The sequence below is a fragment of the Lagenorhynchus albirostris genome, chromosome 9 (assembly GCF_949774975.1).
Source record: "Lagenorhynchus albirostris chromosome 9, mLagAlb1.1, whole genome shotgun sequence".
Lineage (NCBI taxonomy): Eukaryota > Metazoa > Chordata > Mammalia > Artiodactyla > Delphinidae > Lagenorhynchus > Lagenorhynchus albirostris.
This window is the reverse complement of record NC_083103.1, coordinates 23,972,407-23,986,718: the sequence shown is the minus strand read 5'-3', so window position 1 is coordinate 23,986,718 and position 14,312 is coordinate 23,972,407. Positions and strand designations below refer to the sequence as shown.

The window sequence follows — 14,312 nt, the reverse complement described above, 5'->3', positions numbered from 1 at the left end:
TCTTCCCGGACCGGAGCATGAACCCGCGTCCCCTGCATCGGCAGGCGTACTCTCAACCACTGCGCCACCAGGGAAGCCCTGTGATTCTGTTTTTGAACTGAGCCCAAGCCCCAGTGAAACCCTCCAACCTGAAATATGTCTTTGAGTCTCTTCTTCTATGGGGACCAAACCAAGCTCATATAAATATATTCGTACCGGAAGGCATCAGGAGATTGTAGAGATGAGGCCGTCTGAAGTGTTCAAAGGGAATTTGAGATATCTTCGTTAAGATGCAGAGTGAGACAGCCACCGCAAGCGTTTGGCAGATGGCATATTCTCTAAGAATCCAAGTACTGCCTGTAGCTAAATATGGGGTGTTAAAAATGATATGTGCATGGCATGTGTATGTGTGTGTATGCACGTATGTATAAATATAATTGTCACTTGAATTTATTTCTTATTTTGTTGGCTGTTTGTAGACTTCCTTCATGTTTCATCTCCCCGAGTGAGTCTGTGTGGTTTTCTGTTAAAGGTGGAGCTCCAAATTATTACCCCAACAGCTTTGGTGCTCCGGAGCAGCAGCTTTCTGCCCTGGAACACAGGACCCACTGTTCTGGGGATGTGCAGCGCTTCAACAGTGCCAGCGATGATAATGTCACTCAGGTAATGGCTCCTTTGTCTGCGGTGCGAGTTGCTTGGTTATTCTCCTTGTCAATGTCTGCATATATTCCCCCGTTTAAAGTGTCTAATATGTCTTAACTTGAATTCAGGGACAACATCTCTATTCATAAGTCAGTGCCTGTATTAAATGGAGTTGAAGAGTTGTGTTACTATGCCCTTTTAGTCCAAGGTTTGGAGACTCATTTCAGTTCCTCCAAATTTTATTGACGGGATGTAAGTGGGAGCCATTGGGGAAGCAGTGATCTCGTGGAAATCTAAGAAATGGGCAAGTAAAGCTTAAGTACAGCTGAATCTAAGAATCTGAGAAGGGCAGTCCAGATTTAAGGGACTAGAACTGGATTCAGAATAGCACTAGGAGGCCCAGTAGCAAAGGTGTGGGTGTTTCCACTGCACGGCACCCCATTCATGTGACTCAGCTACTCTCCATCTGTCTGCTGTTGCTCTCCAATACCAATTACTCATTCTTACCATGTCCTTCCCTATTTTTCTCCTCTTTGCCTCATAGCTTGTGTTTTAACATTGCTGTGGTTTTGCTATGACCATGGCCTAACTCTTCTTCTTTATGGCTTCTTTCTCCATGTATTACTTTTTTTTTTTGGTCCTTTTTTACTCCTTCTTTCAATACTTCTACAGTCAGATTCTGGAGAGAGGAAATTGGATTGAATGGACTAATGTTTTCACTGTGGGTTGCCTCATTGGCCTTTGGCCAGCCTCTAGTTAACTGCCCGGGGTCAAGTGCCCACCCTCTTTCTAATCACCTGTGGCTGCTTGGGGGCTGTTCTTTTAGTAGATGCCATGGAAGAGGCCCTTTGACTCTGAAGAGCAGCCACCTCATTAATGTGCCCAGTGCAACTTATACCACACGTAAGAAAAGGATAAAGTTAAAAAGTATAGTTGTCTTAGATCTCTGCTTGGGTAGTTGGTGTTAAACAATATTTAAATTAGAATGGGACCTATTCTAGCTTTTCAATTTGTAAATGTGTGTTCCCAGTAAAATATACTTAAATACATAAATTAATTCACTATGAAGATACCGTTATTTGAAAGGCCCTTACGTGTATACAAGTATATAAAAAAGAAATTACTTTATTGTACCTTATAAACCATTTTTAGATGAAATTAAATGTCTCCAAAAAGCCTTTTATAGTAACTGCCTTATTCTTGGTGATGTAGGTTACCAAGTATCAATATATTACAATACAATTCCTCCTTCTCATAAAATTTTACCTACCTGAAGTCTATTCCAGTGTTAAGCTAGCTAATACAACCTCTGTAAAAATTAATTTAGATAATGAGGCTGTTGCTCACACATTAAAATTTACTGTATGATCATTCTTATTTTGAGAGATTTTCTTATCACTATATAGAACTCAAGTTTTTAAGCAGTCAAGATTCTGTTTATAGCTTCATAGCATAATCCTGTAACTGTAAGAGTCACATGGAATATAAATAGGAAGATCCAGGTTTATACTCTTAAAAATGATTCACTTGGACTCATGCTTCTGGCTTATGACAGACAAGCTTGTGTCAGACCTGTCCTCTCATGGAGAACATTGGAAAGCTAGATAAGATACAAAAAGGCTGTGGAGAGCTATAAAAGCAGCAAGAATTTGAGGGGCCAAGATTTTGAACAGAAAAGAAGTGCAGAGATATGAGCTTGATATTTGTTCTTCTTTTCTCATGAGGCATTTATTACTTTGTAAGTATTGGCCAACATGCTGAGCAGAGTTTACAGTGCTTTCATGGGTCTGGAGGGAATAAAAATTGGAGTTCAGGACCTGCTAAGGAAGAGGGCCTGTAGTTAACATCCCAGGCACTCAGTTGGATCCCTGAAGGGCCATCCTAGAAATAAGGGCAAACCTGAAATCAACTTGCCTTTACAAAAAATGAGACTCAGTTTTATACCAGTCCAATCTCAGACTGGATTAAGATGATCTCCCTCTATCCTCTCTTCCAGAAGCAAACATAAGGCTTTGGAGGAAAATAGAGCCTCAAATTATCTCTGTATTTTTTCATATGCAAATGCCCAGCATTCAGTAATAAATTATCAGGCATACCCAACACATAAGACCTTATACCTAAAAAGCAAGAGGGGGATAAAAAAACACAACTGGCAATAGAAACAAACCTACTGAAGATCCAGATAGTGGAATTGTCAGATATAGGTTTTAAAATAACTGCAAATAATGTGTTCAGGAAAACAGAAAACAGTTGACAACATGGAGAATTTAATAAGAGAACTTGAATCTGTCAAAAAAGAATGGAGGGGACTTCCCTGGTGGTCCAGTGGTTAAGACTTTGTGCTTCCACTCAGGGGGCACAGGTTCCATCCCTAGTTGGGGAACTAAGATCCTGCATGCCGTGCAATGCGGCCAATAAAATAAAATTAAATTAAAATGAAAAAGAATTGAATGGACATACTGAACTGGAAAATGCAACAACTAAAGTTAAGCATTTAGTAAATGAGCTTAAAAGGAGATTAAATATGGCCGAAGAGAAGATTACTGAATTGGCAGATAGAGCAGTAGATGTTATCAGACTCAGTCATGAAGAGAGAGCAAAAGAACTTCTCTTTCTTATGAGAAACCAATTAGTGATTGAGAAGGCAAACCACAGAGTGGGAAAATATATTAGCGGTTCCAACTAACAAACAACTCATATACAGTACACGTAAAGAACTCCTGCAGAGCAATAAGAAAACGACAGACAAATGAATAGAAAAATGGGCAAAAGACTTGAACAGGCACTTCACAAAAGAAAATATCCAAATGACTGAAAAACACACAGAGTAGTTTATCTCACTAGTCATCGGGGATATGCAAAATAAAACTAAAAGGAGATACCACTACATACACACCAGAATGACTAGACTGAAAAAGACTGTGTACCAAGTATTGCGAGAACGAGAAACAACTCTAACTCTTACCTGAGTGTAGATTGGTTCAGGTGTTTTGGAGAACTGTTTGTCAATATCCACTGAAGGTAAACATGTACGTGTCTTTTGACCTAGTAAGTGCACTCTTACATAGATTCTTTTTTTTTTCTTACATAGATTCTTAATAGAAATGTGTACATATGAGCAGCAGAAGACATGTACAGCACTGTTTATTCATATTACCCAATGTTCATCAACAAAAGCTTGGATAAATAAACCGTAGTATATTCCCACAGTGTACAGCAATGAAAATTAAAGAAGTATTCCAACAAACATTACCATAGATGAACCTTACAAACATGACATTGAGCAAAAGAACAAGAATATAGTCTGTATGATTCCATTTGTGTACATTTGAAAGAGAAGTAAAAAATGTTTATAATATTAGAAGTCAAAAAAATTTGCCCTTGGGGAGGCAGTTGGGGAAAGGGGATAATGACTGGGTGGGGGAGTATGGTAGGGGGATTTCTGGGGTGTGAGTGATGTTCTGTCTTGATCTGGGTGGTTGTGACACATTTGTGTCCACTGAAAAATCATTGAACTTCACACTTATGTTTAGTACCCTTTACTGTAGGCATGTTACACTTAAAAAGAAAAAAATCATTCTCTAACTTTGTATAGACTAGTAAAAATGTCACTTTTCCTTTTAGAGGAATTTGGTCCTGCTCTTAAAGGTCTGTGGTAAAAGTGTTGGAGTGGGTAAAGCACCTAGAACCTATGCTCTGTAATGAGAGAAGCCACCACAATGAGAAGACCCCGTCTCATTTCTCTAGTTGCAGCGAGCGGGGGCCACACTTCGCTGTGGTGCGCAGACTTCTTATTGCAGTGGCTTCTCTTGTTGCGGAGCACGGGCTTTAGGTGCATGGGCTTCAGTAGTTGTGGCTTGCGGGCTTCAGTAGTTGTGGCTTGTGGGCTCTAGAGCGCAGGCTCAGTAGTTTTGGCGCACGGGCTTAGTTGCTCTGCGGCATGTGGGATCTTCCCAGACCAGGGCTTGAACTCGTGTCCCCTGCCTTGGCAGGCGTATTCTTAACCACTGCGCCACCAGGGAAGTCCCTTATATTTAGACTTTGCTCAGATTTTAAGAAATATTATTATATTCTGATATTTGATAACAGAAAAATTATGAATATTTGATATTTTATGAATTTGCTACTTTGGATAACTGGTTATTTTTGGACTTTATAAACATTAGTAGAACAGTACATAGAGTAGTGCCTGGTGTGTTATAGGTACATGAGAAATAAGTATTTGCTCAATGAGTGAATGAAAGAAATGTAGAATAGAATCATAGCCATAACTTAGAAATGGTTAATTTCAGGAATGAGCAGAGGCTGTTAGGACTCATATACTTAATACTAAGCTCTTACTTTTTATTTTAACTTCTTGATAGTCATTTTAGAGGTTAAACCCAATAATCTAAGCAAAATATCACTATTAACATCTGTTTTCTCCAAGAAATCTTGGCTTCTGGATAACTAAAGACCTAATTAATAAATTAGGGTATTTTCCTCCCCTTTGGTTCTGGGTGAATTGAACAAAGGTTGTATTGCGTTAAGCTTACATTTAATGATGGTTTGCACATTCTGCACTTGTCAGTATTAAGGTGTGGTGGCATTTTTAATTGTAGGTAACACTGCCTTCTATTTATAAGAGATTTATAAGCAGTGACTGCAAAGGACATTATTAAAAAGAAGTTATGAGCTATTATCTTCCTGTTTTGCTTAAAATAAAATAAAGTGAGGAACTCAACACGTGACAGTTTCAACTATAATTTTAAATTATTCTTAAATTCTAAAACCTTTTTTCATTCTTATACCAATGAGAAATCTTGCATCTTCATTTCAAAAGTGGTGTTTGGGTGAGTTTTGTTGGTGCTCAAGTGGTTATTTGATTCCCTGCACTCTATTTTCAATGAGCAGGTGCGGGCTTTCTATTTGAACGTACTGAATGAGGAGCAGAGGAAACGCCTGTGTGAGAACATAGCGGGCCATCTGAAAGATGCACAACTTTTTATCCAGAAGAAAGCGGTGAGTGATACTTTGTAAGCCGAAGGGTGACACCTGCTGGCAGGAGAAGAGAGTGCAGCTGTGTGAGAAAACCCTTCCATGGAAGTGTCATTTCTATTTCACTTGAGCTAAGCACACTTAAAAAAACTAGTATGAATCCCCAATCAACCTCTGATTCTTTTCTCTCTGTGTTTTACCTCCAGTATATATGCCATATCCATTGATCCTTAGCTCTTTGTCCAGTGTATAATAATTTAGTTGAGTTTAGGGTGAATGGTCTCCTATGCTGTTCAGTCTGACTGCAGCCAAGTTCTGTGTAGGAGAGTAATGTCCAATGTCAAAATGTGGGTCCTGCCACAATTTTGCTTCGACTTCAGGTGATAAGAAATACAGATTACATTTTTGTGATTTGAAGTCAGCCTGACTACTTGATGTTATGATGCCTGACCCTCCTTCGGAAGAAACTAGAAACTTGCACGTTTTCTGGGGTCAGAACTGAGCTGCTTCCAAAGCCTCAGGCTGAACTTTTGAGCTGAGGCGCCAGGGTATTTCTGATGGTCGCTCGTCGTGTTGTGTGCTCTGCTGTGGTCTCCCGGCCTGCCGCAGGGGAGTTAGCCTCTTGTAGATTTAGGAACCCCGGCTATTTCTTTGTCTCTTGGTTGCCGCTTCTCTGTTCATGGGGGCAGCTGTCTGGGATGTGTTCTAAGGCCCGGAGATATGTACCAGCAGGCTGGGTGCTCTATCTGCAGGCAAGGTTCTATAACTGTGTTTCACCAGGGCGTGTATGAAAGATAACCCTTTAAGTCCCTGGGCGCTAATAGTTCTTGCTGTCTGGGGCAGAGAGCCTGACAGTCGCTCTGTGAGATAGGTGGGGTGGGTATTTTCTCATCTCACTGATAAGAATGAATAAGACCGTTTGTAAGTAGAGAACTGGGCTTGAACCCTTGGCCTTCTCCTCTCACGTATGCTGAAGCTGCAAGGCCCCCTGTGGGTTCTTGATGTCCCACCTCAGGATCAGCCCACGGTCAGGAATTCCTGCTTGAAGTATGCTTAGTTGCCCAGCAGGGGCCAGTGTTTGTACATCTCACTTTAAATTCAGGCAGTGTCTGGGCCTGTTTCTTAATGCAAATCGCTGTAACTTTTTGCGTTCCTCCGAGGTCAGCTCTTTACCTGCTGTAAATGTAACTCACCTCATAACGCGTTTTTCTCACGGTACTCTACGAGGTAGATTTAATCATCCCACTTATTTTTCTGGGGAGCGGATATGAACTGTATGAGGTAGATTTAGTTATCTCACTGATTTCATGAGGAGTGGGTACTGAAGCTTAGATGAGTGACTTAGGCAAGGTTGCCCAGCCAGTATATGTCCAGGACGCAAGCCTTCCTCCCTGTTGGTAAATGCTGTGTGGTTCTGCCTCTCGTGGAAGCATCCGTCCTCCCCTCTGGAGTTGACCCTGTGAGGGGGACTCTGGGGACTGGTGTAGTGAGGGCTAGGCTAATGTTTACATTATTTTCACCTGGTTACAGGTTAAGAACTTCAGCGATGTCCATCCTGACTATGGGGCCCGCATCCAGGCTCTTTTGGATAAATACAACGTTGAGAAACCTAAGGTGAGCCCAGAGCATCCTGGCTGTGGCAGAGGGGGTGTGTCGTGGATGGGCGTAGTTGGGTTTCCTTTTATGATGATTCTCCTCAGGGACAGCTATTCCGTTTCTTAAGCAGCTGTTCAGAATCTCATTTGAGATATAAAGAACTCACCTGGAAAGCACATGCTCCTTGTTTTAGCCCTGGGCAGTATAAGACAGTCGAAGGTGAACAAATTCTGAATACTTATTTTCATTTGAGCACAGATTAAAGCTAAGATAAATACTGAGTTGCTGCCCAAGTGAGTTAAGTAATCTGCTGGTCTTGGTCTTTCGAAACAGAGCGCGATTCACACCTATGTAAATCCTGGGTCTCACTTGGCTGCAAGGGAGAAAGCTAATCTGTGAGGGTCGTCCGTCCGCCTATGAAGCAAAGCATAATGTTGACACACATGCCCACTCATCGCTGGATGGAAGATTCTCCGCGCCAGACATACAGATGCAAGTTTATGTCTGTAAAATGATAATCCCAGCTTTCTATAGCAAATAACGTAATAATGGCTTTTAATGCTATCTTCCTAGGGGTAAGTGAACGTTAGAGCTTAACAATCATTTGAAAGAAACGTGTATTTGCTTTTGACAGCTGATTATTTACTTAAAATGACTAGAATGAAAGTTTCTAGCAGAAATACGATTTTATTTGATAAGAAGAAATCTTGGTGAAATTAATATGTTTACATATCATCTCATGGCCTGTTATATAAAAATATGGCTGTAATTATGTAAGAAGAAAAGATAAAGATAATCCACTCAGAAATTTAAATTTTTCTAAGTTCCTTATAGGAAGCACAATGTGGTGTCTTTTGAAAATAACTTCAGTACCATCATGGCTTAATGTTTATTCCTGCTTGGAACTGATCAGATTTTTTAAAACTTGGAATTACATTTATGCTAATATAGTATTGATTTTGCAACAGGCTGATCTGTAATTGCTTATCTTTTTACAATAAAATAATCTGTAAATAAAAATAGAAGACTGGTATTTGATTTCTTTAGGCTCCATATATAACTTGGAATGTCTCAAGACTCTGAATCTGAGTGTCATCTGTTATCAGATACTTACCCGTTAATTGAAAATATCAGCCTCACGAGGGTAGTATGTTATTTATTTAAACCAGTAGCCTTTAGACATAGCCTCTGAGATACAGGGGACCAGAACTTTATTCTATTGGGAAAACAGCAAATTTCCCAGCTTTGAAAATTGCTTAGATCTCTTGTTCATTAGCTCACTTCTTTATCTAATTATGAGTTTTAATTAAAATTTTTTCCTTTTTTTCTTCCCAGTTTTATTGATACATAATTGGCATACAGCACTGTATAAATTTGACTCACATATATCATGAAATGATTATCACAATAAGTTTAGTTAATGGGAATGCCCTGGTGGTCCAGTGTTTAGGACCCAGTCCTCTCACTGCCAGGGGCCCAGGTTCGATCCCTGGTTGGGGAGCTAAGATTCCGCAAGCTGCATGTTGCGGCCAAACAAAAAAAATAAGTTTAGTTAACATTAATCATCTCATATAGATACTGTACGACATTAAAGAACTGGAAAAAAATTTTTCCAATCCTAAAAAAAATTTTAGGATTTACTCTCTTAACAATTTTCATATGTAACACACAGTAGCATTAATGATATTTATTGTACATGACATCTCTAGTACTTATTTATCTTATAACTAGAAATTTGTACCTTTTGACTGCATTTTTCCAGTTCCCCTCTCCCCTACCCCCACCTGATAGTAACCACAAATCCGATCTCTTTTTCTTTTTTAAAAAAAATTAATTAATTAATTTTGGCTGCGTTGGGTCTTTGTTGCTGCATGCGGGCTTTCTCTAGTTGCGGCGAGTGGGGACTACTCTTCGTTGCTGTGTGCGGGCTCCTCATTGCTGTGGCTTCTCTTGTGGAGCGTGGGCTCTAGGCGCGTGGGCTTCAGTAGTTGTGGCACACGGGCTCAGCAGTTGTGGCTCGCGGGCTCTAGAGCGCAGGCTCAGTAGCTGTGGCGCACGGGCGTAGGTGCTCTGCAGCATGTGGGATCTTTCCGGATCCCCTGCATAACCACTGTGCCACCAGGGAAGTTCCTGATCTCTTTTTCTTAGTTTGTTGATGAAGTATAAATAACCTACAACACGATGTTAGTTCCTGTTATACAACGTAGTGATTCAGTATTTCTGTACATTTAAAAATGATCACCGCTATAAGTCTGGTTATGATATGTATAATACCATACAACAATATTACGTAGTTATTGACTATATTCCCCACACTGTACATTTCATACCTATGACTCATTTATTTTGCAACTGGAAGTTTGTACCTCTTAATCTCCCTCACCTGTTTCTTTCCTCCCCCTACCACCCTCTCCTCTGGGAAATTTGTTATGATTGTTCGTTTTGGTTTTTAGATGCCACATGTAAATGAAATCATGCAGAATTTGTCTTTCTCTGACTTATTTCACTTAGCATAATACCCTCTAGGTCCATCTGTGCTGTTGCAGATGGCAAGATGTTATTCTTTTTTATGATTGAGTAATATTCCGTTATATATCACATCTTTTTATCCATTCGTCTGTTGATGGGCACTTTGGTTGTTTCCATATCTTGGCTATTGTAAACAATGCTGCAGTTAACATAGGGGTGTGTATATCTTTTTGAATTAGTGTTTTTATTTTCTTCAGATAAATACACACGAGGGGAATTGCTGGATCATATGGTAATCTTTTAAAAAAGTTTTGAGGAATCTCCATACTGTTTTCCATAGTGGCTGCACCAATTTGCATTCCCATCAACTGCACGAAGGTTCCCTTTTCTCCACATCCTTGCCAACGCTTGTTATTTGTTGTCTTTTTGACATTAGCCATGCTGACAAGTGTATCTCATTGTGGTTTGGATTTCCCTGATAATTAGTGATGTTGAGCATTTTTTCATGTGCCTGATTGCCATCTGTATGTCTTCTTTGGAAAAATGTCTATTCAGGTCCTCTGCTCATTTTTAAATCAAGTTGTTTGTTTTTTTGACATTGAGCTATGTAAGTTCTTTGTATATTTTGGATATTAACTGCTTATCAGATACATCATTTACAAATATCTTCTCCCATTGAGTAGGGCCTTTTTGTTTTGTTGATAGTTTCCTTAGCTGTGCAAAAACTTTTTAGTTTGATGTAGTCTCATTTTATTTATTATTGTTTTTGTTTCCCTTGCCTGAGGAGACAGATCGAAAAAAATATTACCGAAACCAATACCAAAGAGCTTACTGCCTGTTTTCTTCTAGAAGTTTTATGCTTTCAGGTCTTACATTTAACTCTTTAATCCATTTTGAATTTATTTTTATGCATGGTGTGAGAGAGTAGTCCAGTTTGATTCTTTGGCATGTAGCTGTCCAATTTTCCCAACACCATTTATTGAAGAGGCTGTGTTTTCCCCATTGTATGTTCTTACCTCCTTTGTTGTATATTAACTACCTGGATAGGTGTGGGTTCATTTCTGGGCTTCTGTTCTGTTCCATTGATCTATAAGTCTGTTTTTGTGATATACTGTTTTGATTACTGTAGCTTCTTAGTATAGTTTGAAATCAGGGAGTATGGTGCTTCCATGTTCTTTCTCAAGATTGTTTTGGCTATTTTGGGTCTTTAGTGTTTCCACACAAATTTTAGAATTATCTGTCCTAGTTCTGTGAAGAATGCCATTGGTATTTTATAGGGATTCCATTGAATTTATAGATTGCCTTGGGTAGTATGGTCATTTTAACAATATTAATTCTTCCAGTTCATGAACATGGTATATCTTTCCACCTGTTTGTGTTATCTTCAGTTTCTTTCATCAGTGTCTTATAGTTTTCTAAGCACAGGCTTTTTGTCTCCTTAGTTAGATTTATTCCTAGGTATTTTATTCTTTTTGATACAGCTGTAAATGGGATAGTTTTCTTAATTTCTCTTTCTGACAGTTTGTTGTTAGTGCATAGAAATGCGACAGATTTCTGAACATTAATTTTGTATCCTGCAATTTTACTGAATTCATTGTAGTCTTATGATTATGAATTTTTAAAATAGGGCTCAGAACCTCAAGTTTTTTCATTTGTTTTTAACCCGTATTTGCCTATCGTGCTTGAAACTCAAGGGGAACACTTTAAAAATGAGTTCTGAATGCTAATTGAAAACTTGTTTCCTTGAAAATTCTTATTCCCTTCATCTCAGATCTTCAAAACCAGTTTGTGCTTACTCTTAGGAATCAGATCTTGAGCGTCAGGAAACCATTAGACACTAGTAGATACAAATTCTCAATCTTTTAGCTCAAACTCCTTTACTCTCCTGTCAAAACTCTCCTGCTTAAATCCCTCCTGTGTTTGAATGTGCCTGAAAACTGTTATATTTGTAGACATGGAAAACAGATTTATCCATTTGTACCCAATGGTGAATACTTTCAATATAGTAACTTTACTATATAGTTACATCTCTTTATTAAATATATAAGATAAAGTCATAAAAATTAATATACTTTGATGATGGGAAGGAGGTTATTTATTTAAATATTGGTTATAAACACAGTGTTTTTGAGCTGATTTTCTGCTTGTTCTATTCTGTAGTCTAAAAATAAGCTGGTAGTTAAATTACATGTATCTAACATGTTTCCATATGTAAAAATCTGCATGGAAGTGTCCCCAGTTCTACTCTGGAGACCTATTTTGTAATTTTCAAATATAAATACTGATGAAGTTAACTATTCCTTTTGGGTTTTACTTCCTGGGAGTTACTATCTAATGATATTACTTTTAAGTGACATTAAGATACACAGGACCCATGGTGATGGCTAGCTCATAATAACGGCAAAAGTGCAAGAATGCAAGAAAAGGAAACCTGTTTTTCCTTTCTCAGGAAATCGGGATTGCAATTCAAATTGCACAAGTGCGTTTTCAAGCCTTTGTTCATATCATGCCCACTAATATTTCATTGGCCAAAGCAAGTCACATGGTTAAGCCCAAGTCAAAGGGTGAGGCAGTGTACTGTACCCACAGAGCCAATTGTGTGTGTGTGTGTGTGTGTGTGTGTGTGTGTGTGAACATATCTGGACATTAACCTAATTTCCCATAGGCCTCCCCTCCCATCAGTTCTTCAACACTACTAGCAACTTCCCTTGGTCGTCACCCTCTTCTTGTCCTTACTTCCCCTGTTTAGATTTTGTAATTACTCCAGAACCCAGCCTTGGTAAACTAGGCCTCTCACTTATTCATTTCTTACACTGGAAATGACTGTGGCAGGAGCAAAACACAGCCCTACGAAGTGGGCTTTTACAAATTTGACCACGACCTCAAGTGGGCCCTCAGCAGGCCTGGAAATCTGACTTTCCTTCCTCAGTAAACTCTCCTACTCCCTCTGCTCCTAGTTCATCAAGGATAGGATAACTTCCTTATCTTTTCCTCCACCGAAGTCCTCCATCTTGCCAGCACTGACATCCACGTGCTCTTTTTTCCTTCCCGTTGACACAGATGAGTTCGGTTCATATTGAAAGTTAGCCCCCTATACGTGCGCTGGTCCATGCCCTTCTGCCTGCTCTGGAATTCTGTATCATTCTTCTCAGAATGACTTGCTCTTGTAAGTCTCCCTGAATCCTCTCTTGATCTCATAGGCCTCTCTTGTTCTTTGCCCCCTTTATTCTTCTCCCCAATATCTTATAAGAATTACCTTTACTTGCTATCTTCACTCTCTTCTGTCCTTTCTTGAACCTACAAGCAGACTGCCCTTGCCAAGGTCACCAATGACTTCCATGCCACTAAAATCCAATGGTTCCATCCAGCAATCCCACTTCTGGGTATATCCCCAAAAGGAGTGGAAGCAGACACTTGAAGAGATATGTGTACAATGTGTAGCATTATTCACGAGGGCCAAAAGGTGAAAACAACTTAAGGGTCCATTGATGGATGAATGGATAAACAAAATGTATATCCAGACAGTGGAGTATTATTAAGCCTTAAAAAGGAAGGAGATTCTGACACACACTACAACATGGATGAACCTTGAAGACATTATGCTAAGTGAAATGAGTCTGACACAGAAGGACAACTATGGTATGATTCTACTTCTATGAGGTACCTAGAATAGTCAAATACACAAATACAGAAAGTAGAATGGTGGTTGCCAGGGGTGGGAGGAAGGGAGAAATGAGGAATTCTTATATAATGGGTGCAGAGTTTCAGTTTGGGAAGGTGAAAAAATTATGGAGATGGATGGTGGTGATGGTCGCACAACAGCATGAATGTATTTGCCACTGAGCTGTACACTTCAGAATGGTTAAAGTGGTAAATTTTATGTATAATTTACCACACATCACACACACACACACACACACACACACACACACACACACACACACACACACACACACACACACACACACACACACAAAGCCCAGTGGTCCATTCTCATACTCACCTTGCTTGGCCTCTTAGCAGTGTTTAAAACACTTGATCATTGGCACCTTTTTTAAAAAAAACAACAACCCAGCTTTTTTTTGAGATAGAATTCACATACCATAAAATACACCCATTTAAAGTGTATAATTCAGTGGTTTTTAGTATAGGCACAGAGTTGTGCAATCAACACCACAATAAATTTTAGAACATCTCTGTCACCCCCCAAAAAACCTTGTACCCATTAGCAGCACTCACCATTCCCCCACCTTAATCTTGCCCTGCAAACCTCGGCCATCACGAATCTGTCTATAGATTTGCCTATGTTACACATTTTATTTAAATGAAATCATACACCATGTGATCTTTTGTGACTGGCTTCTTTCACTTAGTATAATGTTATCAAGATTCTTACATGTTGTATCATGGATCAGTACTCCATTTCCTTTTATTGCCAAATAATATTCCACTGTATGAATAAGCTTTTTTATTGATCCATTCATCAGTTGGTAGATGTTTGGGTTGTTTCTACTTTTTTGGCTATTGTGAATAATGCTGCTGTGAGTATTTGTGTGCGTGTTCTTGTGTGCACATGTCTTTTCATTTCTCACATTCTCACCTTCTTAAAATGCGTCTTCACGCATCTTCTGGCACACTGCTCTGTAAGA

General features: G+C 39.3%; 1 protein-coding gene across 1 annotated transcript in view; it reads left to right on the top strand.

Moving 5' to 3' along the window:
• Positions 1 to 8,219, top strand: part of CAT (catalase) — a 37,202-nt gene extending 28,983 nt beyond the window's left edge. The window contains exons 10-13 of the mRNA XM_060159429.1: positions 512 to 642; positions 5,515 to 5,622; positions 7,129 to 7,212; positions 7,528 to 8,219. Coding sequence (XP_060015412.1) covers positions 512 to 642; positions 5,515 to 5,622; positions 7,129 to 7,212; positions 7,528 to 7,593 — 389 coding nt within the window. The 3' untranslated portion in view covers positions 7,594 to 8,219. The remainder of the gene's footprint in view (positions 1 to 511; positions 643 to 5,514; positions 5,623 to 7,128; positions 7,213 to 7,527) is intronic.
• Positions 8,220 to 14,312: the final 6,093 nt, after the last annotated feature.